A 26,650-nucleotide genomic window follows, 5' to 3' on the forward strand; every position below is an offset into this window, starting at 1 on the left:
ATCTACATTATAGTGGTACTATAAATCCCGAAAGGGATATATCTTATTCAATTACTAAGACGGTGTTTGTTTTTTATTCCTAATCATGAAACGACTTCCTACTTTTGATTTAAAGCTTATGGTCTTCCACGGTCCGGTTTTTGGTTCCAGATTACTAATTTGGAAAATTCCATAGCCCGTGGTTGTGAGCCCTCGTAAATGTTTTGCAGCATGTCAGTGATCTATATTCACTGACATTTGCTCTCAAGGATGCAAGGTGTGCTATCCTCATGGCAAGTAGATATTGCATAGAAGTTTATCCAATGTTGAGTCCTGTCGTAGCGGGTGGGTTAAAGCCTAAAGTTATGAAATTACCAAGCTGCCAAGTATAAAAATCAAACTCCGTAGTAATGAACGTCACGACTATTGTCTATCGTTGCAAACCAGCGATAAGAAGAATTGGAGAGAGAGTGATTCTACAGTCTGCCGAAAACGTTGACAGTTATCTTGATCAAATACCGTACATTATTTACACCACATCAATTATATACATGCCATTCTACCAATCCAATACCAATAATCCTGGGGTGTTAGCCTTCGGCCCCTTAAGGTCCGTCAATTGATAAAATAGTCAAACTCGTTTTTTTATTCATAGTTGTTATCAAAATTTGAAAAATCCAAATTGCCTTCTGTGTACATATTAGGTAGGTTTTTAAACTGTGAAGTTATTAATGAACTAAAAGTTTCATCACTTAGCATCTCGAAATTAATATCGCCGTCAAGGGCATTGAGAAAATCAGGGAATGTAGAAGCCTCCTCAACGTCATTCGATGTTTGTGTAGGGAAATCAAACTGGAACGGAGTTGCATTTTCGGTATCCTTACTCTGACCATCGTCTACTTCGTTAATGATCATACTAAGTGGTCTGCTTAGTTCTGGATTTTTGAACGATTCGGGATTCTTAAATAAATCGGGATAAATACCAGAACATTGTTCGAAGTGTTCCCTTAGGCCTGGTATCTCATCTATGTACCGAGACGAAGTCTCTTCCTCCATTAAATTAATCAAAACTCTTAACCACAATCTACTAATCAAATCAAGTACAATGTTCTTGTTGTCATAAACTTTGTCCACTTCCCACGCTTTTAGGTTAGAACGACGGAGTCCCCCTGTGGCAAAGAAGTCCATTGACACACGAATCAACAATTGAACATCAGCTCGAGTGCTCTCCTCTTTAGGAAAGGTGGAACAGTGTCCCAAAAGGCCACAATATGCAATAAAAGGATAGAACGTTACCCACTTTGTAATCGATCTTGGTACTTCGGTTTTCTCCAAATTGACCACAAGATGTAAGATAGTTCTTGTACTTTCCAATGCTAAATTTCCATACTTCCTTGTGCGCTCACTGTTTTCGTACCTTCTATTGACAAACGGAATACGATTAATTGAGAGCAAATGTGCAAAGAACGTGACTTGCAACAGGAGCGTACTATAGTGGAAGAAAGGACACTTTATATCAAATAAGTCCCCATACCAACTTCTCCTAACAAAATCACTGTTAACTGTTCTCTTCATGTAATAGAGAGTTGGCCTAATTTCTGGTTCTATCAACTTTGCCATCGAGAACATATCGTCGTTGATTTCTTGCAAGCGATTTATCACCTCGTCCTGCTCCAATATTGAAGCTTGGTTATTATACAACTTTTCGTAACTCTTGGCCTTGATTCTCGTCAACATTAATGAGAAGTAGAAATAGTAGAACTGAAATCCCTTGTCCTCGCACTTCTTTAGTAATCCACAAGCATTTGCCTTATATGCGTCACTTTTGAAAAGCTCACGAGGAATTGAAAGAAAGTGGTCGTCATCCTCGGTTAAGGTTGACACGTCTTTGTAGTTTATTAAACTTGGTTTCCCGCTTCTATGGCAAACATCCATATTAATGTACTCACAGTACCACCATAATACTCTCTTCAAATCTCTCATGTCTTCTGTATCATCTTCACAATTGGATGCAACTGTATGGAGGCCCAAATTGAATGCGTACCTAATCATGACGGAGGACAAAATGAAATTAATATGGAAGTCCGTAACGTAGGTGGCTTCCATGTACAAAGTTAACAAGGCAATTCCTTGTATAGATCTTATACCTTCGTATACGACAGCAATCTTTTTGTAACAGGACACAGCGTTTTTGAAGTATTTCTCCTTTAGTCTTGTAAGGTCAAGCTTCAGTTTGGTTGCGAAGAAAGGGTAATTTGCTTTGTCGACTTCAGTTTCGGTGGGATTGGTTAGACACAACGCGATAGCAATATTCATAATCAAGAACTCACTTTGTGAAATGCGGCTCGTGACATCCATGTCAGCATTTGAAATTGTGTAGTAGTAGATTTGGAAGAGTTCTCTGACCGTGTTCAAGCTACATAAGTATCTGGCAACATTGGCCCTTTCATAGTATAGTTCCAAGCTTTCAAAGATGAAGTTCTTGTCCTCGTGGCTAAAGTATAATTTTGACGATTTATTTGTCACCACACTGATCTTAGTCCAAGACGATATATTTGAATGTATGGCTTGGTTGAGTGCTAACGGTAAGTTTGTAAGAGGCATGAGTAAATCCTTTTCACCTCTCTTATTAATTCTTCCTTTAATCCAAGCTATAAGATTCGTCGAAAAGGTACATATCATGTTATGTGACCCGAAGTACTGCAATACACGGTCTTTGGCATCACATACAATGTCATAAGCCGTGTTAGCTTTCGGTATCAACATTTGTCTCATTTTCATTTCAGTGCTTCTTTTGCTCAACTGGTTCAGCACCATATTTGACAGTTCTGTTTCCATGAATAGCTCATCACCGCTGGACAGGCTTTGCAGTAAAGATTCGATATATGGTGATACTGTCTCACTCTCTGGGTTTTTCCTTATGACGATGTCTTTTTCCACAGGTTCTCTATTGGATCCAGCCAACACAAGTAAACCACTATTATCAAGTTTCGATACGAGGTTCGAAATCACATTTTCTAGCGAAGACAATCGACTACTAAGATCCTGAATGGACTTATTTTCATGAATATTGGAAGAAGAAGTCTGTGTCTTTGCTACACGTTGCTTTCTAGTATTGTGTGCTACCCTATATGTACATTCGTGATTGTGGGTGGAACAGTTACCACAGGGGCTTTCGCCGTTGCACCTGATTTTCTTGTTTCTGCAATAGTCACAAGCCTTTTTAGTTCTGGGCCGTTTCTTTCCTTGGTCGTGTTCCACTTGAAACAAGCCTTGAATAGGAGGGGATGAGCTTCCTTCTTGAGGTCTCTTTGCGACCGAGTTGTGAGACATTAGATGTAGTGAAAGTAACCAAAATTGTATGTATTTATAAGGAAGAAAAGAGTTAAGTCCTGGATCCTACTGAGACCCCGAATTTGTCCTAAATTCCAGACTTCTTTGTATGTCTAATATCAGACCTTAGCGCTAAAGCAATATTTGACGATTTTTAACCGCCTTGTGGAAGGAAAACAGCGAGTAACAGAAGCAATAATACCTCGATTCGAATCAAAAAAATGTCTATAATTAACCAATTTAAATACCCCTACCAGTGATCTATCGTCCTATAGATAGTAACAAAAAAAGAGTAACCTTTCTATTGAATTAGAACTATTGGCAGCAAAAGAACCATGTTCTCTTCCGCTGTTATCCTCTCTATTGTCCGTCCATAGTTAAGAATTTAAAGACAATGATGTTGTATACCGTCCCACCTTTGACAGGCTCGGTGATAGTACGGATAAGGAAGGGGGTGGAGGAGGTGAAAGAAGGGGGGTGTATGGTGGAGTAGTATGGAAGGGTGTATGGAAGGAGTTGAAGGGAGAACTTTTCATTGAGTGGGGCTTTTATGTATATGTATATGTGTATGAGAGAAAGTCTGTATATGTACATGATGAATGTGTATATATGTATATAATGAAAGTTATGTATTTGTAGTATGTATATGTAGTATGTATATGTAGTATGTATATGTAGTATGTATATGTAGTATGTATATGTAGTATGTATATGTCTATGTATATGTATACGATGAAAAAGTATATGTATGCTGTATCAGTTTGAAAAAGAACGTATTATGTAAATGTATATATGGTATTGTTGGAAATAACGTGTTTATTTAATATTTGTGTCCAAAGAGATATATATATGTATATGTATATATGTAAATATATGTATATATATGTGTATATTAATATAAATGTTAATGTTAACTTCGCACCCATAGAGATATTGTATAAATATGTATGTGAATATATGGATATTATATATGTGTGGGTGTAGGTCTATATAGGTGTTATGTCTACCTATAGATATGATATAGATGAATATGGTATAATTTGCACCTATAGGGAGATAGATATACGTATATATGTATGTATATATGTGTGTGTATACAGATATATCTATAGATATGCTCTATGTGTATTCGCAACCATAGAGCTATTGATAGACGTACGTATATATATATTTGTATATGTGAACTTTTGCATCCTGGCGATTTGTAACTCTATATAATGTATGATGTATGAGACATATGTATATGTTATCTTTTGTATCCAATGACTAGATGAAGAGACTATTTGTTTCTTTCAAAAATTGTGGAAGGCAATAAAGATGCATGATAACATAAGTTATATATAGATATATATATATGGTACAGAGTGGTATCCATGTTGTTTTGGCTCATATATCATTTGTGATATAGATTAATACATGCAAGGAACTATATGTTTTATATATCGAGTTGCTGCATATCTAGTTGTTATATACGACTTGACCATATATCAAAACCATTTGTATTACCAGGCGAATATGTTATTTCCTCAAGGACATATGGAATATGTTATGTTGATGAAGATCTCTGAATATCCTCTTGTCTCATACTTGTCTGGTAGAAATCATGCAACCATCACCTTAATTGGGGTCAAGATATGTACTATTGTGTACTTTTATTATGATAGGGGTATGGCCATTGAAACCAGTTGAGATATATATAGCCAGTATGTTATGTGCTCAGAACACCTAGTAATTCTGATTTGATCCATCATTTATTCGAAAGAACTTACAAATTCTAGATCTCAAAGTCGGCACTAACTGACTTATACTTGCTCTGTGCTCCAACTGGAGGAAGTATGCCCTTGTTATCATTCTCCTTTCCCTTCAGCACAGCTTTTACATTCTCCTTACTCGATATCCTCTTCTTAGGTTTGGAACCAGTTTCGGCAGTTGTACCGCTTGTCCCAGCAGAATCCCCACTAACAAATGCACTGTCTTTATCAGCTAATTGCTTCATCACTTTATTCACGACCAAACTCAACTTAAGATGCTCCTCGTTGGTCACGCCTAAGGACTTCGGTTTACCCCAACTCACTCGAACGGGGTATTTCCCGTCTATGATCAAGAGTCCTGCGGTGGCTGTGTTGGCATTGAGGCCATTTGACAATATGGATTCAGCAAAGGCTTCGGCGGAAGCTCTTGTGGTGAATGAGACATATGCACATTTGGCCCTATGGACTACGGTAAGTGACTTTATCTTCCCAAAAGTGTTGCAAAGGTTGGTAATGGCATACTGTGGCAAATCAGCACTTATCCCGAATATAAAGAAGGAGGTGATATCTGGATGGCTTTGTGAGTTGAGCAGTCCTCCAAAGGGAAGCTTTGCTACAATTTTCGACACGTCTGCATTCTTCAACTTATCTGACTCAGTATGGAGTGATTTCAGTGACGATGTAGTCTTCTTTTTAAATGATATTTTGGCCGAATCATCATTCAATTTTTGGGATAATTTCGTTAGTATTTCCTTGGCTTGTTCCCTTCTATCAAGTTCGCCATCGTCCAACTCGTCTTGTTGCTTGAACATCTGATCCTGTTTGTCGGCAATTATGGCCTTTACTTCTCTATTGGATGTGCTGCTGGTGTCAGTAACCAACAATGATTCCAATCCGGCCATCTTCAATGCCGTGTCTCTGATATTTATCGGTATCCTGTAGTTCACATCGAGCATACATGATTGACAGCAGTTCTTTGCTCTGGCACAAGTCAAGCATATAATAGTCTTCTTGGACTTGTTTGTTGAGTTCGATGTGTTCCAGCGCAAGACAGCGAATGGCCTTGTGCATGATTTACACTCTTCTCCGGAGAGTTGTTTGATCATCTTCAAATGTTTATCTGGACCCAAACAGTCGTCACATAATGAGAATTCACTATCACTAAAGGTATTATTGGTTAGTATTTCTCCCTTGTAAGAAGTTAATATTGATTTAGACTTGTTTACGTACTTTTCTGCCATACTGTTACAATGCTATATATATATATGAATATATATATAATCCTCTGATAACTGACTCTATTGTATTAAAATCATTGCCATCATTTTAGCCATGATCATCGCGCTTTTGAAATATCTTAAGTATGTGAAGTGCGTTAACTATGGGGAAGACCCTATGTTCAGATGGATTAGATGAGATTTTATATATATATATATACGATATCTCTGGACGAGTGGGGAGTATCTATCGGATTTGGTTATTAATATTCTACAGTTCTACGGGGTATGGTGTGTTTTCTGTTATGGCTAGTGTGTATTTGCATTTGTCAATTCTGAGGACCAGCCTCGGTGAAAATTGACACTGTAACTACTTCTATGTATTACTAGAGAGAATAATACTATACTTTAACATTGTTAGTATTAAAACTTGATAAATCCAAAAGACTAAAAAAGTCCAAAAAACTGGATTCTACTGGGATAGCCACTATGTTATATATCAGTGTTAAAAAGCTCTGAAATTATTGTTATTCCACATGGTGATTCAGGTGAAGAAATTCGTTGTATTGTATAATTATTCATCAGAATAACATCAGCTTTCCCGCTCGAAATCAGTTCAAAATTTAAAATTAATTCCACATACGTTTTATACAGCCATTACTTGCTGTTAAACACACATTTCCAAGGAATCCACAAGCTCAAAGCTCAAGGCTTCAATGAATAGTATAGAAATGACTACTGTTAAATTGGCATACTGAAAAATTTTTCTCTTTTAAATGTTCCGGCTGGGGTTACCCGCACATGCATATCTATAAAGGGTAGCATTTTGCAGCCTATGTACAGTCTATGAAGTAATGAAGTAATGGTCTATAGCAGTTTGTATGGTTTAGGTATCGAATAAGATACGTTTGGTGCTTTGCATTGCAAAGCGGTTCTTGATTTCGTCTAAGAGGTGTGTTAAAGCAGCGTTTTTCCTGAAAGAGAGTAGCATTTGCCCATTCATAATCGCTCTAGTAACGGTTGCAAAAGACTCCTCTCTGGACCAAAATATTGTCTTCTCCAGTGAAGAAAAGGTCTGGAGTATGAATTGGAGGTCCGAAACCACTGTAGTTGAAAAATCATCAAGGAAGTCTGTGGGAATGACATCTTTGTATGATAATAACAAGTCTGCGAGCAACTTGGTGCTCTCCAAGTCGTTCTTATACAAATTGGAATTTTCTGTGTCAAAAAGTACTGTGCTGGAGTCATCAAACTCTTGATTAAGTTGTGACTTTTCCTCTGAACTGAGGCAATTCTCCAAGAGAACTTGACAGAAAAGCTTGAAGTACAACTTTTCATCCAAAATCTTCTTAATTTCAGTACTAAAGGTATGTCTCATGAATACAGCATTGGTAGCATAGTTGAATCCAAAAAGTGAAACAAGGCATTGACTAGTTGCTTCTCTGATGTGTTCGTCATCATCTTCGAGTCCTCTACTAAATAACATCACAATTGCTCTTCCAAAGTACACATTGCTGGTGGGCAAGGGATTGTCGAATGTATTAACAAACTGAGTAAGTGCTTGGATAGAGGACTGTCTGTATTTTACGGAATTCTCTTCCTCCAAAAACATCTCACAGGTTCTTAAAAAGACATCGTAATCATTGTCATCTGCAGCAAAGTTAATCAAAGAACCAATGCATTCCAAAGATTTCATCTTAATATTTTCATTATTTTCCCTCTTTACCAAGCCAAAAAGGATGATTAGTTGATCAGAGGTATAAAACTTTGCATTCCATCCTTTGGCCATAATGTCAGCATAAAGATCGAGAGCTATGGATTTAATTGGCTTCCAGCTGTCATTATTCACAATGATTTCCCAGATTTCTGGTGCAATAGTTTTAAGGACTCCTTCCTCATTCAATTCTTCGAAATTGTCTTGTATAAATGTCAAAGTTGCCAATTGAACATGATAGAATTCCTTCCCAAACAAAACTAGTCTAATCAAATCAATGACAGTATCGTAATTTCTGTTCCGAATATATGATTTTAATAGCAAAATGTTGACGACTTCGAGAGCTAATTGCTCACCACCCACTAAGATGTCACTGTCTGAAGTCAAACAATTAATGAAGAAATGCCCAAAGACATCTTGCAACGTCTTGTTCAAAGTCTCATTCTTCTTCTCGGCTAGCAACTTTATTATGTCAACGTACACCTTTGCAATGGGAAATGATTTACAATGTACCAAGAAGTGCTCTGCCTTAGAATAAATTGATGTCTCCAAAGTTTCGTATGCACTGTCCGATATCTTAAACTTACTTAAACCCTCAAGAATAGTCATCAAGGAGCCGTGAATTCTGTTCAAGTCTGCCATGCTATGCACAGAATCGATGAACTCAAGCGTGAAACTGGCGAATTCCGATGAAGTATAAAAGGAAGCTAAGCATTTCGCAATAATTTCCCTAACTTTCCAAAACCGATTGTTGAGGAATCTCACTAAGATACGCTTAAGTTTAATTGTTGTTTTATCCTCAGTCGAGGAAACAGTATCTAACTTTAGCAAAATAAGCAAAATTGGTAACATCAGTTGATTATCTTCAACACTAGTCCCTTCACCTTCCTGATGATCTAATTCAACAGAAAGCTGTCTCAACATTATCTCCCCGACAGAAGGGTATTTGTTAAAAAATAGCTTGGAAGGATAGCTCGGTTCCTTTTTGCTGCCAAACACTCTTTGTTGAATCGAACTAAACAACATCACAGCACAATTCCTCACTGACCAAGATTCGTTTGTAAAGTTTTCAAGAGCCAAATCTAAAGACTCCTCTACGAAATGTGTACTAATTTCTACCAATCCACTTTCAATGAACATTTGCTTTATGCAGTTGAAAGCATGTACTTGTGGGATATCAATCTTTTCATCTGCTATGTGCTCGTATGGGCGATTTGCAATTTCCAATAGCTTTTTAAATGTTAACTCAGCTAGATTCTTGCTGTTTTTTGTGGCCTTGTTTGCAATTAAGATACCCGAAATTAAGAAAGGTAAGCCTCCAGATCTTCTTGATATAAATTGTGTCTTTGATTCAATTAATTGCAAATTTTGAGATAGCCAGATTTCTGGATATGATGAAAACTTTTCACTCATCGAACAGACTTCACAAATGGAAATGTAGGACGGATAAATTGAAGAAAAAGCTCCTCTGTGGTTAATGGAAGCTAGCTGGTCAATTATGAGTTCACAGCATCTCAAGAAACCGTCATTCCCAAGAGCATTTTTAGATGCTTCCGTATCAGTCAACAACCTAGTTAACAACAAATTTGAATCCTTGACTACTTTCCATGCATGGTTCAACTTCACCTTTGCATTATGTTCTCCCAGAAGCTCATCCATTGAGTCATCTTCATCAGCCTCCTCATCAAATGAATTGGACAACCATAATCGTTCAAGTTCCCATATAGTAAAGCACTGTTCAATAATTTGGTCATAAAACTTACTCACGAACGAAATGTGCTTGGCTTTGAAGTCTTTGTCAAATCGACTGTAAATCAAATTGAGAGCCTTGAAATAACCATGAACAAATTGCTCATTTGCAAATATTTGAGTCGTATCCTGTGCTGCAAGCTGAATTCCATGTGATAATCTTTCCAAAAGAATGTCCACAAGACTAATAACCTCTGAAGGTTCTTGTAGGAAATCTAAGTAATATATTGCCAAAAATTCCAACGCCTTCGCTCCACCTTCGCTCTTTCTCCCTTTCAAGCAATGGAGGATTTCACAGGACTGGTCTACAATGTAGGACCTTGTGTTATCATTTTCCATATAGTCGACTAAGATACTAGAAGGGGAGCTCTTAATTAGCAATTCTAAACTCAGCTCCCTAATATTCTCGTAGTTGTTGAATAAATTCTGAATAAGTAAGTCAAATATCAAAGGATCTCTATATATGTTGATAATCTCAGGAATCTTTTCAGCTATGAGTTGCAAAATTTTCATTGAGGTGCTCAACTGGGAGTAGCTTGATCCCACCTTCAAGTAATGTATAAGGTATTTCACTAACCATTGAATAAATTCCTCTCCCAGCTCAATCAATTTTCTAATTTCTTCTTGCTTTTCAGGTTGGACTCCTTTTCCCACTAAACTTTTGAGTTGTCTATTTAGGCCGTAGATTGACTCCTTGAACCTTACAGTAATAAACTGCTGCAAAATTGAAATAAAATGATTCCTAATTTCCACATCTTCATAGTCATTTAAGAATATTTCTATTATATGATTCTCTTTTATCAATAAGTAAGTTTCGCAAGGGATTGGCTGAGACTTGATATTCTTATAAGTACCACCCAAGAGCAACTCGCATGCGTTAACTCTATACTTCGCGTGCTCGTGTGTTAAGAATGCCACCAATTGATCATTAGAAAAGGATTCAAGCGGATCAACTAGGGACAAGTTTTGCCCAATTTTTAAAAGTCCAATAAGGTTATCAATGTGAATATTGTCGTTATTTTTACTATATTGGCTTATCAACAATTGAAGTGACTTTGGAGATATTTGGAATAAGTTGGGTAATAAGTAAACTTGAAGGCTTTGTCGTATTTTTTCAGTACTTTCATTAAGATAGTGAAGTATGATTTCTTTCCAAGATTCAAACCATTCAAGCTCCTTCTCTCTGTCGTAGGTTCCGGAATACAAAGTTACCAAACATTTGCTGACTGCATTGGCCAAAGTGTCTGATTCAAGCAATATGATGCTATCTCTGCAAAATTCAGGATAGTTATCAAATATGTACAGTTTTTTGGTTAAACTCTTGGAGACAATGTCAATGATATTGAAGAAATTCTTTGTATTCAAGTTTGTTTTCATGACAGCGTCAATCCATGACTGGAGGATCAACTGGGCATCTTCTTCATTCTTCTCATTCACTATCACCAAAGTAATCATTTTCTTAAGGAAGTTATTCAACGAGTTTATGAGTGGGTTGAAAGTATGGTTAATATGGAGTAGGATATAGTTAAAGATCTCTTGGAACTTGACTCTGTGTTCTTCACCTTTGAAGAAAACCATACCTTTTTCATTTTTGTTTAATTTCAGGTATTGTATCATCCTCTGGACACATATTCCATAGATATCGTTAAACAATACTGCTAATTTCTCCTGTGAGATCCCGTATTCATTAATCAATTGCAACTTTTGGTATAGTTCATTGAATGTTCTTGCTAGCTCCTCACTACTGGTAAAGTTGAGATCGCATTCTATTAATTGGGAACGTAAATCATTTAGATGCCCTGCTTCTAGTATATCGTCTCTTCGTATCCTAGACATCATATACAATGTATAATTGCTATCTTGAAAGGATATTTAAAACTGTGAAGTTGAATTTGGAGATTTTTCAGTATAAGCGATGTCGCTCCTGCACTTACGAAATTTATTTAGTTAGTGGAAATTTGCAGCTATTGAAGGGGAACCGTTCCAAGCAGTGTTTGGTATGGTAGGTGGAGGAGTAGAGTAGAAAATGGTTAGGGAAGGAGTATGATGTTGAAAGAGGAGATTACATTGATTACATTGAATTATAGCTTTTAGAATGAAAATGAGGTGGAAGATCCATTGACTAAAGAGTATTCATCCAATATGGGCTCCATCATCTCAAGCTCAATAGGCATTGATTGAAATTTTTCATTGAAGGTACGTTTTTTGGGGACAAAATCTAAATTCCATGTGAACTCCATTATACCAACTCATTCGACTTTGGTTCACCACATTAAATGCAACTGTTGTTGACTTGGATTAATGTAAAATACCACACCATTAACCATAGTTAAAACCTCTTCCCCCATCGTGTCACGTGATCCCTCTACATTTTAAGCTTTAAGTTAAAGCCGACAGCGTTCCAGCGTTCCAATGCCGATACTACACCAATGAAAACAATAGAAGACAAAAAACGGCCCAAGCAAAATTAAAATGACATCCCAAAACACCACCATCATCCAAACTATGCTCCGAAACGTACTAATCCTTTCCCATTTTTTTATTTAAAAATCTAACCATTTATCCTAATGAAACTTGTTTCCATACTAATGATAGCGTCCCCTATTATGCTTCGGTGTGTGTGTATTCTATACAGTACCAGATTAAACCCGTGAAAACTCCAAAAGCATACGAGTTTCCATGTCTTTTGAAGTGTTAGAGGGTCTTCTTTATAAAGAGTTTGTTTTATTCTTGGTGCCAAAAGTATCTAAGTCGCGTGAAATTATAGATACAATCAGAAGAGTATTTCCACTCATAGAAATTTTTTACCCCTTGTGCATCGAAATTGAAATTTATTGGATCACTGCCCTCTTTTATCAAGTGCGTCGTAAACACACTAGTACCCATATCGTTCATACCACCACAACACACATCGAAATGACAGCCTCAGCAGAAAAGGTATTTACCATGTACTACCACCATTTCCCCTTCGAAATGTTGACCAAAACTGAGAGATTTCTCTTGCACAGCTTCTTGCTTTCGTTCGTGTTGTTCATCGGATTTGGAATTTACTCATACCTTCCAGCAAGCATCATGTTCTCGTTGTCCAGAGCATATTACTATATATTTGGAGTTGAGACCACTTCTCCTTTACTGGCATTAGTGCTCTAGTGTCGTGACGTTTTGGAGCCGTTTTGACGATCCAAATTTGGAATTTTAGAGCGTTCATTGACGTCTTCAAAATTCCTTGTAAACTTTAATAGCTCAAACAGGAAAAGTTAGGTCTAACAATATGTTTAATTTGTGAATGACTTCCATAATCCATGCTATATAAGAAGTCCATGAAAGTTTCATTCATTTGATTTGCTTATGGCGAACGATTGATTTAGACTTTTGACAGAATTGGAAAATTTTGTTTGCATTATTCATCATATTATGTTGTATCATACCTTGTTATATAATGTTTATTTTGATACTGGTGGCATTTTATTACCATAGTATCATCTATAGTTGTTTCCCTCCCTCCTTCTTTTCCTTTTCTTTTCCTTTTTAGTGCTTATGTTCTTCCCTAATGATTCTACCTAATACCTTAATCTTAATCATACCCTTATTTATATATACATATACGCTTTTCACGGTTTTTGACCACGAAATTACCACGAAATTACCACAAACTTGATTGTAACATCCCTTTCATCGTCTATCGTCCAAGAATAGGAATATCTACTCATTTCATTGGACTTTATCTGCTATCATCTGATAACACCACCATCAATATCAATGCCCTATCAAGGCTATACCTGCTGATGTAATATTCCACGTCATCTTACGTCATCATGCTAATATCAGATCTTCTTTTGTTTACATAAATTTTGGCATCCAAATGTCTATTCTTTCATTTCCACTAGAAGACCATTAAATAAGGGATTGGTTTGTATTTTGCGGTGATAAGTTGTTCACAGTGGCCTTAGATAACTTTCTGGTTTACTGGATTTTTTGGATACCCGCTTTTGAATCTTTTAGTTGTATATGTATAGAAGTAGGCCTAATGCGCCATTCAAAGCACCGCGTTTAGTACGAAAGGTAGAAGACAATGAAAAGGTGAATAATGAGAATAAAAATATAGTGCTGGGAGGCCAAGCCGAGAGTAAACGTAGAAATGAGGATATTCAAGCAACTCCAAAAGTTGTACCTGTTAAAAGAGTGAAACTACACTCCAGGGCTCAATTTGACAGTCCTTTGCAGCCTTTGGCAAGAGACGTGCCTGAAGTTATAAACAGCTCAACTTCAGGACCTTCACAGAAGGAAAGATATGCTGTGCAATGGCGTAAAAGAACAAATAAGAAAAACAAGACTTGGGACGGAGATGGGTACATTATAGTTCAAAGGGATGTCGTAATAGATACTAACGTCTCCATAATGTTCAAGCAATTGGATGGGAAACAATCAGGAAAGAAGTCTTTCACAAATACGAATGTGGAACAGCTTTTAGGCAATCTTATTTGTATCGGCCAGAACGAAATAGAAGTGGACTACAAAATTAATACTAATGAAGAGTTTCGGAGACTAACAGGAATGGAAATGGAAGATGAAGTGGAAGGTGCACTGCAACCTACGGTTCAGCCGGTTTCCTTGGCCCATCCCAGCCAAGCTCTAAAGCCAGTTCTGATCAACCTGTCTTTCAAGAAAGTACTACCAGCATCTTATGAACCCTTAGCACCAAAGAAACATTCAAGGGTGCCTCTATACGATGATTCCAGGGCAATAGTTCTACCACGACCAGATGGGAACGAAGCCGAAATCGTAGACGTACTTATTGATCCTCTTTTGGCTGTGAAATTGAGACCACATCAAGTGGATGGTGTCATTTTTCTTTATGAGTGCTTAATGGGATTTCGTGATTACGACGGTAAGGGATGTCTATTAGCAGATGAGATGGGATTGGGAAAGACTCTTATGACCATCACTTTGATTTGGACTTTGTACAAGCAAAACCCCTTTTTAAGTCAGCATAAACCAATATTGCATAAGGTCCTAATCTGCTGTCCAGTAAGTCTTATAGATAATTGGAAACGTGAGTTTAAAAAGTGGATCGGCCAGAATAGAATCAGCATTCTAACTCTCTCAGGCAATTCGTCAACTTCTTCAGATAAACAGAATTTGGCGAGTTTTGGTAACCTCAATGTCTATCAAATTTTGATAATCAACTACGAGAAGGTTTCTGCATACCATAAGGAACTTGCAAATATTAAGTTTGATTTATTGGTATGCGATGAAGGCCATAGATTAAAAAGCAGTACAAACAAAGTCATGAATCATTTGGCAAGCTTCGATATTCCTCGTAAGATATTGCTCACGGGAACTCCTATTCAAAATGACCTTGTCGAGTACTATACCATCATCAATTTCATCAACCCCGGTATACTTGGAGATTATAAAACGTTTCAAAAGTCATATATTAATCCCATCTTAAAGTCAAGAGATGTCAAATGCTTTGATCCAGCAGTTAAAAAGCTTGGAGCTGAAATGTCAAATAAGTTAATTGAAATAACTCAGAAATTCACCTTGAGGAGGACCCAGTCCATTCTATTGAACTATTTGACGCAGAAGACAGATATTATACTATTTGTTCCTCCGACTTCTCTCCAAAAGAGATTATTTCATTATATCCTAAACTTGCGTTCATTCAACGAATTGTTAAACGATGCTTCGTCTTCTACAAATCAAGCATTCACTCTTATTAATCTTTTCAAGAAGCTTTGCAATTCACCTTCTTTATTGATGGATGATGGATTTTTTTCGAATTTGGTAAAGGATGAAAAAGATGGAGCTGAATTATGCAATAAAACGACGCTAACAACGTCATCCGGAAAGATTAATATTTTGATACCTTTATTGCTAGAAATAACTTCGTTAAAGGAGAAGACTGTGCTTATCTCAAACTATACAAAAACACTTGATTTATTGGAAATTATCTTAAAGAAACTAGATATGTCATTCTTGAGACTAGATGGGTCAACGCCAAAGAATGTAAGAGATAAGTTGGTCAACCAGTTCAACAAGACAGGGATTCAAGTATTTCTATTATCATCCAAAAGCGGTGGTATGGGATTAAATTTGGTGGGCGCTTCGCGCTTGATTCTCTTCGACAATGATTGGAATCCGTCCATCGATTTGCAATCAATGTCAAGAATCCACAGAGATGGTCAGCATAAGCCTTGCTTTATTTATAGAATTCTCACTACGGGAACCATAGATGAGAAGATATTCCAGCGCCAATTGATGAAGACGAAATTGAGTTCAAAATTTTTGGATAATACCTCGCATTCAGCTTCAGATGTATTCGATTACAATGATTTGAAGAATCTATTTAAAATAGAAGAAGAAACGGCATCCAATACACATGACTTGCTTGAGTGTTCATGTGCAAGTGATGGCGAAAACCTATTTGTCGATACAGATACGGATGCTGAAGAAGAAGTGGATCTTGATCTGTTAAAGCAGAATTCTTGGATGTCTGCCCTGGACCTCAGGGAAAAAATTGACAAGGAAGGTGATAAAAGAAGCTCCATAAAGCACGCATTGAATGATTACAGACATTTTGACCCTCTTCGCTCTAATAGATCCAAAGTTAGTGAAAGTATGAATGATACAGTACTTGTCAATATCCTCAACAACAAAGGCTATGATTCTAAGTCATTTCCAATCAGTTACATAATGACTAGGATGTCAGAAAAATCAGTCCCTTCTGAGGAAGAGGAAGAAGAAATGGTGGAATGAAGTTCTATTCTGTATATATCTATAAGTGTACTATATTATTACCTATATCTCAGTTTCCCAGTAGCCTTTTGAGTCTTGCTTCCGCAGCTCTAGCTCTCTGTTCTCTTAAGATTCTATTCTTTTGATCTTGTGAGAGCCCGTTCAAGTCATTGACTATGTTAGGTCCAATTCCAACTCCAAGAGCGCCGCTGGAAGAGAATTTTGGCTTCTTCAATTCCAACTCCGTCTTCTTGTCTAGCTCTTCCTTGATTAACTTTTGCTTCTCTGATTTCACTCTCTTGGCCTCCTCTTCGTCCTCAATATCAAACAGCTCCTTTGATTTTGCAACACCAACTTTGCTGCTAGTCCAGTCCCAGACTTCCTCACCTAACTTGTCTCTTGCAATTTGAAACGCCCTTTTTGTGTTGGTGTCACTCGTGATTTCGACGGGAGTCTTGCCGAACAGATTCTTAATTGAAGGATCTGCCTGTAAAGAGACAAGTAACACCTGAACCATGTGGTGTAAATTGTTGGCTGAGGCGTAATGCAACAAAGTTGGAAAGTTTATGAACTTTGAATCAGGTGTAAGCTTGAAATCATTTACAGCAATCTTATTCTGTTTGATATAGCTGATCACTTTTGGGGCTCTTTGCTTCTTCAAGAGTCCGATCAATTCTTGAGAATGCTTTTCATTTTCAATCTGTTCTGGGGACTTCTTTTCGGTTTCTGCCTCTTTACTACCTGGAGTTGGGGAACGTAATCTCTCTTCTGCCTTCTTAGCCTTTGCATTAATTTTAGGGAGTTCTGTTACGGTGAGATACGATAATTCTACCCATGCTCTCTTAAGTTCGGAGGTAGTTGCTCTCTTTGTAGTAAATGGAAAACTTCTGAGTCTTGGATCTTCATTAGTTATGACACACCCCTCATACCCCACAAGGATTTTTCTATTGGAGGCTCCATTTGCTCTTATAAAAATAGATGTACAGCCCTTAAGGTATGAATTCCATTCCTGTAACAATTCTCTGACTTCTTTGATCAAGGCTTGTTCGTTGTATCTTCTAATACTTGAACCAGCTGAATTTGCCTTTCCTCTGGCATTATCGCTTGCACTTTGAGATCCACCCTGTTTTCTTCTAGTGGTGTATCTATGAAATGTCTTAGAAACTACGATATTTACAGCTTGCTCCTGGATGCTTTCCTTGGCGTTTTTTGCGTTTCCTCTGGTGTTTTTTGGCATATGAGATATGATTGCACCAGCGAAATGGCCACCTCCAATCATAAACAAAGCAGAAGATTTGTTTCGAAGCGATGAGAAACTCTTTAAGCCCTCAAGAGGGTCATTTAACAATTGGTCTTCTGAGAAAAGTGATTTGTAGATTCCAAAAGCATTACCCGACGATAATAATGATGACCTGAACAATAGAAATGGGGATTTTGTGTTTAAATAGCTTACAGACGATTCTTCTTGATCGCCTGTTTCTGCTTTCTGTAAAGATAACTTCTTCATTAGTAAATCCATTCTTTGGTCATGACTGCTATCTTCTTTTGGGTCATCATCATCCTCTTCGCTTTCAGATTCCGATCCGGATAAACTCTCAATCGACTGAGATTCCAATAGGTTTTCGAACTCTTCTTCGGTAAGAGGAGGTAAGCCATTGAGTGATCTCTTCAAGTTGTACTTGTATAAATCCGATTTGTAGTAAGAACTGTCTCTTGAACCAGTAGTGGACGGTGTTACTACTCCGGAAATGGTGTCTTTCTGTGGAATGACGGGCTTTGGCGAAGAAGTGGGTGGAATTTTAGCTAGGTTTTCACTGGTGAGTGAATTCAAGTCATTAGATGGGGTAGAAGGCGATTTGGTGGTGTAATTGACGTTCTCGAAGGTTGCTGAATCGAAGTAGAGTAGTTCTAATGATTTTAGTACCTTTTCATTGAGGTTGTAGACGTACAAATCGTCTTTATTCAACTTCGCTATTTCTGACATTGTCTAGTGTTGTGTGGTGTTGTGTGGTGTTGTGTGGTGTTGTGTGGTGTTGTGTGGTGTTGTGTGGTGTTGTATGGGTAAGACGTGTAAAGAAGTGTGGTTGTATCTTTGAATCCAGTATAACGATTGAATAATCAGGTAACGAAAATGACAATTAAATTAAAGCAAGTAAAGAAATTACAATGAAGAACTCGTATTTGACTGTGCAATAAACGTCAATATAAAACAAATCTAATGACAGATGCTGGTAACTTAGTAACCGACCGAAATGAAAATGGCGAATACTTGGCTAATATGGTTACTTTCTTCTTCTGTAAGTTATATATTATACTAGTGAGATTATCAATTGATAAAAAGAACAGAATTAATATGTGTTTAATGTGTTTAATTGTCCAATATAATTAATATGTTCAATATGTTTAATATGGTAAAAGATCCAGATCAGAGTACTGTCTCTCAAAAGTTAGCATCACTACGTACAAAACCTCCTCTATATATAGTATATACGACGTATGCTATATATTCTATTTATATGTCCTATATAACAGAGAGAATTTTAGTAGGGCATAAAAAGGTTACTCATTTGGAGTGTAATTTTTGCCATCACAGTGGAACTTTCATGGGACTTCAGTAGAACTTTAGTGGGTGTGCCAATGGGAAGTTTACGCCGTTTGATAGTGTGCTTTGCTCACTGTTTTTGGTGTTCTCAGTGTGAGAAATAGCAGTGGTCTCGCAGAGAAATGGCTGTTTCCTCGCTGATGACTCTTATTTTAGTCACAGTTTTACTCACCGTTCTCACTCTTTTTTCTCGCTGATTCTCTCTGTTCTCACTGTTCTCGCTGTTTTCATCTCACTTGACTGCTATTTTTCTCGTTGCTACCACCGTTCGCTCTACTGTTCTCGCAGAATAATGACTATATTCTCACTATTTTCACTATTCCCACTATTTGTCTAACTGTTGTATCACTTCATTCCTCTTTGTTCACTCACTGTTCTCTCCACTTCCTTATCGCTTAATATTCCCACGGTTTACTGCTAGACCTACTTTCTACTTGCAAAGCAATACATCCACCACCATTGAGTCACAACTCACATTAAAAATACGAGCTTTGCTTTCTCAATGCACCGAGAAAAAAACGGCTGCGAATTTTGTGAGTCTTCTTTTTTTGCAGTTGTCTTCGAAGGAGTTTGAGAGAGTGTGACAGAGAAGGAATATGAAAAATAGTCATAGCAGTTAGGAAAGTGTAATGTGTGTGTTTAGTTGGGCAATAGTTTTAAGATGAGAAATTTTTCGTTTAGTCTGTTGGTGAACGCTGTGAAATGCCTAACCTGAAAAGACAATAACAAATGCTATCAGAATTAGACAGTCGAAATGACGACCGTGATAATTATGAAGTTCATATGAAAGATATAAACAGGGGGGTTCGAAAATATATTTCTATTATTTCTTATTTACGCTAGAAGATCTTACTGGAAGCTCCTCTCCGAAACTCTTTGTTCATCTTAGCATTCATTCTCCGTTATAATATACCTCCTACTACATCTCGCTTTCATATTTTTCCATTTTATATGTACATTTATATAAGTTATATGTTTTGTTCTTGGTTCCATCGGCAAGTATTATTAATTTGATGACCAAACTCTCGAGAAACACTCCTCTTACCTCTTCATAGATTTTTTTATTGTCTACTTAGATCCAAATTTGTGGCATTCCTTCAAGAAATGCTCTATCTTCTCTGGCTTCATGAATGGATGAGTACCATGGCCAAAGTTAATAATGTAGTTTTGCTTTCCTCCACCAAATCCAGCAATCATCTCTTCAACCTTTTTAGAAATAGTCTCGTCAGAACCATATATGATACCTGGATCCAAGTTACCCTGCAATGTGATTCTTCTATTACCGACAACCTTTACGGCATCTTCAGGCTTATACAACCAGTCCAACGAAACAGTATCATAACCAGAATCGCATAAGTCGTCCAAAGCATACCAAGCTCCTTTGGCAAAAACAGTCAATGGGATCTTCTCCTTCACGCCAAGTTCCACAAGTCTCTTTGGCAATTTTTCAGCAATTTCTCTCAAGTATGGCAAAGAAAACTCATTGAACTCACGAGGACCTAATTCACTGGCCCAAGATTCGAAAACTTGTAACATCTGGGCACCAGCAACCACTTGCTGTGCCAAGAATTCAATACAAGCCTCAGTAATAGCTTGTAACAATTGATGAGACTCCTTAGGGTAGCTATAGATCCATTCCTTTACAAATCTGAACATCTTAGAACCTTGACCTTCGGTCATGTATACGAGTAAGGTCCATGGAGCACCCACAAAACCAAGCAATGGCACTCTACCGTCTAATTTGACTCTGGTGAGTGTAATCGACTTGAAAGCCCAGTCCAAACTCTTTAAGATGTCTGGCTTGAAGTTGACTCTCTTCAAGTCAGCTGGATATCTCAAAGGCGACACGAAAACTGGGCCCTTTCCTTCGACCATGTCGATCTCAAAGCCCATAGCTTGTGGGATAACCAAGATATCAGAGAAGATGATTGCAGCATCGATTAAGCCATTGAAGTGCTCGATTGGTTGGATGGTAATTTCAGACGCCACTTCAGCATCTCTACAAGTCTCGAAGAAATCACGTTTACCCTTGGCTTCGTGATATTCTGGAAGGTATCTTCCTGCTTGTCTCTGGAAGGTAATGTTAGTGTCAATTTTATGGTGAAATTGTTCAGTGATTACGAAGATTTTCAAGCTCCCACCGAGAGATCATACATATATATGCAATATGATCCGCTCAGCTCAATTCCAGCTGTTTTCGTTGAAGAATTAAAGATATCGTCCACTTTATCTATAACCATGACGGCTCGTTTCTTCACTCAATTATACTGCTACATACCATGATCCAGATTGGCGGTCTTTCGACCTTTTCGCCTCTGGCTGCTCTGAGAATCAAGTCGTTCTTCAATGGTGCGAATTCAGGCATTTTGAACTCACTAATGTCCCTCTTCGTTGTACTGGACTGGACAATAGCAACACTTTAGTTGCAATTATCTGGGGTTGGACAAATTTTTCAGAGCTCTTGTGATAATGCGGTCACGTGGTTGGGATGATATAGAAGTACTGCATGTATAGATATTGGTTGCAAGTTGCAAAAGGGTTATTGGTTGTAATATTGATGATGGGAAGATGGTGATAGACGGGTGGGTGTTAGTATTGATAAGGTTAAGGGTTTGTTTGTCGATTGGGTAGTTGGGTGGATGGATATGTTAGGTTTAAGGTTGTGGTAACTTTTGATATTGAGGTGTCTGTGAGTGAGTAATATGGTTGTTGTGTTTGTTAAGCGTGAGCTTTGAGGAAGTCCGGATCACGGAGTGGTGCTGCGGTAGCTTTCTAATAAGTTATTTTGCTGTGAATTGTTAATGACATGCTAAGGATGGTATAGATGGGCCCTGAGAAGTTTTCTTGGTTGGCAGAAGCGGCCTCTTGTGCAATTGAACCCTGGAAGCTGTTAAAATAGGCTGTGTTATTATTCAGGGCATCGAACTCCAATATGATAATTCTGGCTTTGGCTGATTTATATATAGTATATCTGAGCAAGTCTACAACTGCTTATTCTTGTAGATTTCATCAGCAATCATCCACTTGCTGTCATCCTACATGGCCTTTACTTGATATCTATCCAGAAAGACTATCTGATCGTCTCCCCCGCCTTGAGTTATGAGAGGAACACTTTACGGACGCCATCACTGACCACTGACGCCATTATCAAATTCCCACTCGACAATTAACCCCGCATCATCTCTCTCTGGCCGCCTCATTATTCCCTTCTCTGTCTATCTACAGTGTCGCCTTGCTATCGCCTCGTTTTTGGGGCCGTCAATCAGCCTTTTTTCAGAACTAAATATCATACACACTATGGATATCTGAATCGCATGTAAGATACTGAAATGACGGGTGATCATTACTGTTACACGCACAGAGTACCCATACAAAACAAATTGCAACAGAATGAAATAAAAAGAGATAAGTAAAGCAATGACTTCTGCAAAAGCCAAATCATTAAATCAACCTTTAATTCAACCTTTAAATCAACCTTTAAATCGGCAATTCCCACCCATTTATCATCATTTCCTCTGAATTTTGCCCTTTTCACTCCATACTCTGAAATAACATCTTCTGCACTTTTTACATCAACAAGTAATCGAATCACTACCAAACCATACTAAGGAAAGAAAAACAAAAAACGAAGCCACCAAAGAAGCCAAGCCCCCCAAATGCACCTCTATCAACGCGCACTAACAGATAACAATCGAAGAAAAAGGTCTGTTGACTGTATCTCATCTCACCAATCTCGAAATAGCGTCTCACGGGTTTTTTCAGCGAAATAATGTTTCTTGACCTCAGTTCAATACTGTGCAAGACTATTCAGTACAGTGTGAGAACAGAGGATGAGTGGAACAGTGGAACAGTGTAACAGTAAGACTACCAAGACAGAAATTGCGTCACCAGTGAGCGTGAACAGAAACATACTACTTACCGAGGACTCACTGAGTAACAACAGAAATACACCAAGTAAAAGTAATCGAAACTCACTCCACAAGAAGACAATACACAATCAGTCCGTCCAGTACATAGACTCTCCCTCTCTCTCCCTCTCTCTCCCTCTCTCTCTCTGTCAACCCCCATGACAAGAAAAGTACGCCTCACTAAAGAAGAGCACTTCTGTTTATGTCCCCTGAACCAGCAACAACATAACCTTCTCTCACACGTGATAATAAGGCACTGCGGCTTCATCCTAGGTTTAGTTGTCGTTATCAATTTCACTGTTGCTAGTACCGTCGTATCGTGGTCGTGTTTGTATTATTGTTATATTTATTCTTGTTACTATTGTTCGAAACAGAGGTAAAGTATAACCGCACAGTTACGGACCGATTCTGACTTCATCCCTTTGAACCAATTGTCTCGCCACCGTCTTCTATAATGTCGGAACCCGAGTCTCTGGCTCTTCCTCAAAACGGTAGTGTTCCTGCTGCTACCTCTTCCCCAGCATTGAATAAGCAAACTCCCCATGGTGACCATCCCAGTGAACTGACCGCCGAAACCCCCAAAAAGTCCAATTCTTTACCCAATATCCTACTCATCTTCATTAGAGCTACTTTCGGATACAGAAAGACTTCATTATCCCTCCTTGTGTTCTTGACATACCTCGTTGTGGTTGTCTTATCCTACATAGATAATAGCTTGGACTACACCACCCTTTTACCAACCACTCCCACTGAAAGAAGCGTCTTAAGAAAGTCATGGTTAGACCTTCAGAACATTGGCAAACAAGAACACACATATGGCTCTAGCGGCAATGACTTTGTTCACCATTACCTTGAGCAGCAAATCCTCGGAGAAGTCACTAAAAAGAAATATATTGAGTATGATAACGACTTAAATGGTAACAACACCATTCTTTACGGAGCCCGCTCAGGGGACTTCAATTCAGTATCCTACTATGAAAGTAACAATTTAGTTGTCCGTATCAATGGTTCCAACAGTGAACTTCCAGCTCTCTTGGTTTCTTCCCATTTTGACTCCGTTCCATCTTCTTTTGGCGTAACAGATGACGGAATGGGAGTCGCCACTTTACTCGGTATCTTGTATTATTATGCTATTAAAACTACTGCCCAACCAGAGCGTACCATTGTTTTGAACTTTAACAACAATGAAGAGTTCGGGTTATATGGAGCCACTGCGTTCTTGTCTCATCCTTGGTCGAAGAATGTCCGTTATTTCCTTAATTTAGAAGGTACTGGAGCTGGTGGAAGACCCATCTTATTCAGAGGAACTGATTATGGTATTGTAAAGCACTTTGCAGGGGTTAGATACCCTTACGGAACCTCCATTTTCCAAGAAGGGTTCAATAATCATCTAATTCACAGCGAAACCGACTATAAAGTTTATAAGGAATCAGGTGGTCTCAGGGGATTGGATTTAGCTTTCTACAAGCCCAGAGATTTATACCACACTGCCGGTGATAATATCAAGAACGTTAGCCCAAAGTCGTTATATCTCATGCTCGCTACTTCTTTGGATTTCACCAATATAATAACAAAGGGCCCGATTGATTTGGATAACGAATACTTAGGAGAAGACTTACAGGGAAATACCAGTACTGATTTTGCTATTTATGCTTCATTCCTAAATTACTTCTTTTCTATTCCTGTCACAGATTTCTTTGTTTTCAGTATTGGTCTTTTGGTCATCGTTCCATTGGCAAGTTTACCTTTATTGCTCGTGATCTTCGGCTACAAGAAGAATTGGCAGTTGAGTTTCGTTAATGTGATTAAGCTCCCATTGTCTGTGGTTAGCTCTGCAATTGTCTTGCATATCCTTACTGAGACTATTGTTGTAAACCTTAACGAATTCTTACCTAATAACTCTCCCTTGCTGATAGTTTTTATACTCTTTGCTGTATTCCTTTTTCTCAATTACTTTATTTTGAATGGTATCAATCTTTTGTTCTTGAGGTACAAGATTGTCAATCATGATGAAAAGTTAATTGCTATTATTGAGACGTCCTTCTTATATTGGGTCATTCTCCTTTGGTCAACAATTAAGTTAGCAAATAACAAAATTGGAGATGACCACACCGGTGAATACCCCTTCATCTTATTGTCTGCCTTACAAGCATTTGCTGCCCTTGTTGGATTAATCGGTTGGGGTGTCAAGCCTCCAAGAAGAAGAGTGAAAAAAATCACTTCTCATGAGGCGCAACCCTTATTAAATAACAGGGAACAACATTATGGATCTCATGATTTGGAAGTTGAGAGAGTAGTTTCTGGCTCCTCGTCGCTTTCATTGAATTTGGAACCTGAAGAGGTCGACGTAAAGGTCAAGGAGTATATCAAGACATTTAGTTACGACTGGTCTCTCCAGTTTTTGACTATTGTGCCACTCTCGACATACCTAATCTACAATTCTGGTTATTTGATTGTCGATGGAATCAACAAGTCTATTCAGGAATCGTTAATTGCAGAAAAGTTCATTTTCAAACTCCTCCAACTCTTCGCCATTGCTTTGACAATTCCACTCTTGCCTTTTGTTTATAAACTCAACAGGTTGGTCGTATATGGCCTTGTGGGTTTTTCAGCTGTTGGCTTCTTATTCATTGCTAGTGTAGAACCATTTGATCAGAAAAACCCATTGAAAGTGAGATTCATCCAGAAGGTGGACCTCGACAACTCGACCACTAGCAGCTATGTTTCTGTATTGGGACGTGTCGGCTCTCCTTTGAGTCATGTATTAGCAGACATTCCATCTGTAAAAGAATCAGGAAAGTTACCTGTTTGTGAACCATTAACTGACGGAAATCAAGCCTGTACCTATAAGAGTGCCCTTCCTCCTTACTTTGTTCCCGAAGCTACAAGCTTTAGCGATTACTTACACGTTGATGTACTTAAGAACTCTTCTTCCTCTAATCCATTCGGTTTATTAACTGGTGAGATTCAGATTAAGACTCCTAAGAACAGACAGTGTACATTGAATTTCAAGAGCAGCCAGTCATCAAAGAGACATAAAGAAGCGCCTGTGAAGACGGTCATTATCTTTAATAAGAGCAAGCCAAACAATGACACGAAAGTCTTCTCTAGTGACATTAGTGCCAGTGGTATTCCTGAAGGTTTCTCTAGAGATAAGGATGGAAGCTTTATATTCAAGGACCTCAGTGGTATTGATCAACTCCAATTGAACAAATTGGATTGGGACAAACCATATCATCTTGCCTTCCAATGGGTTCCAAACTTCGCTGACTCCGAATTTGAGGAGTCCGATTCCAAGAAGTTAGATGTTAGCATTCAGTGTTTCTGGTCTGATCTCACCCATTTATCTGACGAAGATGGTACTGTGAGGTCTTCTATTCCAGCATACGAGGAGTTGTTGCATTTCAGTCCGAACTATGTTAGTATCGCAAACTGGGACAAGGGCCTCGTGTCTGTCTCTAAGGCTGTCCAAATATAGTATATACCCTTTCAATATCCAGTATTATTAGTATTTAGTAATAGAAATTAATTTGTAATAGACGGAGCCCCTGTATTTCGCAGCGATTATAAAATGCCGTTGCCAAGTAAAAAACTCAGTCTTCTGTTCGTAAACCCCGGAGTACAACCAAAGATAGGTCCTACTATGGCTTCAAGCCATC

At 38.1% G+C, this 26,650-nt stretch overlaps 8 protein-coding genes across 8 annotated transcripts; 3 read left to right on the plus strand and 5 right to left on the minus strand. All coding sequences in view use genetic code 12, as the record gives it.

The window, feature by feature from the left end:
- Nucleotides 1-613: 613 nt before the first annotated feature.
- Nucleotides 614-3,633, minus strand: RJT20DRAFT_6893 (Zn(II)2Cys6 transcription factor). The gene has a single exon (XM_064921160.1). The coding sequence runs from the start codon at nt 3,310-3,312 to the stop codon at nt 625-627; it is 2,688 nt and encodes an 895-aa protein (XP_064776603.1). The 5' UTR covers nt 3,313-3,633; the 3' UTR covers nt 614-624.
- A 996-nt stretch (nt 3,634-4,629) lies between these two features.
- On the plus strand, nt 4,630-5,043 carry RJT20DRAFT_6900 (uncharacterized protein). Its single transcript, XM_064921161.1, has one exon. It carries the CDS (start codon nt 4,729-4,731, stop codon nt 4,999-5,001), a length of 273 nt encoding a protein of 90 aa, XP_064776604.1. The 5' UTR covers nt 4,630-4,728; the 3' UTR covers nt 5,002-5,043.
- RJT20DRAFT_6904 (uncharacterized protein) lies at nt 5,044-6,563 on the minus strand. Its single transcript, XM_064921162.1, has 2 exons — nt 6,294-6,563; nt 5,044-6,224 (listed from the first exon to the last, which is right to left on the minus strand). The coding sequence occupies exons 1-2, from the start codon at nt 6,302-6,304 to the stop codon at nt 5,087-5,089; spliced, it is 1,149 nt and encodes a 382-aa protein (XP_064776605.1). The 5' UTR covers nt 6,305-6,563; the 3' UTR covers nt 5,044-5,086.
- A 471-nt stretch (nt 6,564-7,034) lies between these two features.
- Nucleotides 7,035-11,589, minus strand: RJT20DRAFT_123558 (tRNA methylation protein). The gene has a single exon (XM_064915975.1). The coding sequence runs from the start codon at nt 11,580-11,582 to the stop codon at nt 7,167-7,169; it is 4,416 nt and encodes a 1,471-aa protein (XP_064776606.1). The 5' UTR covers nt 11,583-11,589; the 3' UTR covers nt 7,035-7,166.
- Nucleotides 11,590-13,635: 2,046 nt separating this feature from the next.
- Nucleotides 13,636-16,505, plus strand: RDH54 (DNA-dependent ATPase; the record flags this gene model as incomplete). The annotated part of the gene is made up of 1 exon (XM_064915976.1): nt 13,636-16,505. The coding sequence occupies exon 1, from the start codon at nt 13,752-13,754 to the stop codon at nt 16,500-16,502; it is 2,751 nt and encodes a 916-aa protein (XP_064776607.1). The 5' UTR covers nt 13,636-13,751.
- Nucleotides 16,506-16,526: 21 nt separating this feature from the next.
- On the minus strand, nt 16,527-18,668 carry RJT20DRAFT_6935 (uncharacterized protein). The gene has a single exon (XM_064921163.1). The coding sequence runs from the start codon at nt 18,463-18,465 to the stop codon at nt 16,552-16,554; it is 1,914 nt and encodes a 637-aa protein (XP_064776608.1). The 5' UTR covers nt 18,466-18,668; the 3' UTR covers nt 16,527-16,551.
- A 1,483-nt stretch (nt 18,669-20,151) lies between these two features.
- On the minus strand, nt 20,152-21,448 carry RJT20DRAFT_4153 (uroporphyrinogen decarboxylase; the record flags this gene model as incomplete). The annotated part of the gene is made up of 2 exons (XM_064920053.1): nt 20,152-21,153; nt 21,362-21,448. The coding sequence occupies 2 exons, from the start codon at nt 21,446-21,448 to the stop codon at nt 20,152-20,154; spliced, it is 1,089 nt and encodes a 362-aa protein (XP_064776609.1).
- Nucleotides 21,449-23,106: 1,658 nt separating this feature from the next.
- On the plus strand, nt 23,107-26,535 carry RJT20DRAFT_123563 (uncharacterized protein). Its single transcript, XM_064915977.1, has one exon. It carries the CDS (start codon nt 23,446-23,448, stop codon nt 26,467-26,469), a length of 3,024 nt encoding a protein of 1,007 aa, XP_064776610.1. The 5' UTR covers nt 23,107-23,445; the 3' UTR covers nt 26,470-26,535.
- The last annotated feature ends 115 nt before the right edge of the window (nt 26,536-26,650 follow it).

This window comes from Scheffersomyces xylosifermentans (assembly GCF_036884685.1).
Source record: "Scheffersomyces xylosifermentans strain CBS 12540 chromosome Unknown RJT20scaffold_1, whole genome shotgun sequence".
Lineage (NCBI taxonomy): Eukaryota > Fungi > Ascomycota > Pichiomycetes > Serinales > Debaryomycetaceae > Scheffersomyces > Scheffersomyces xylosifermentans.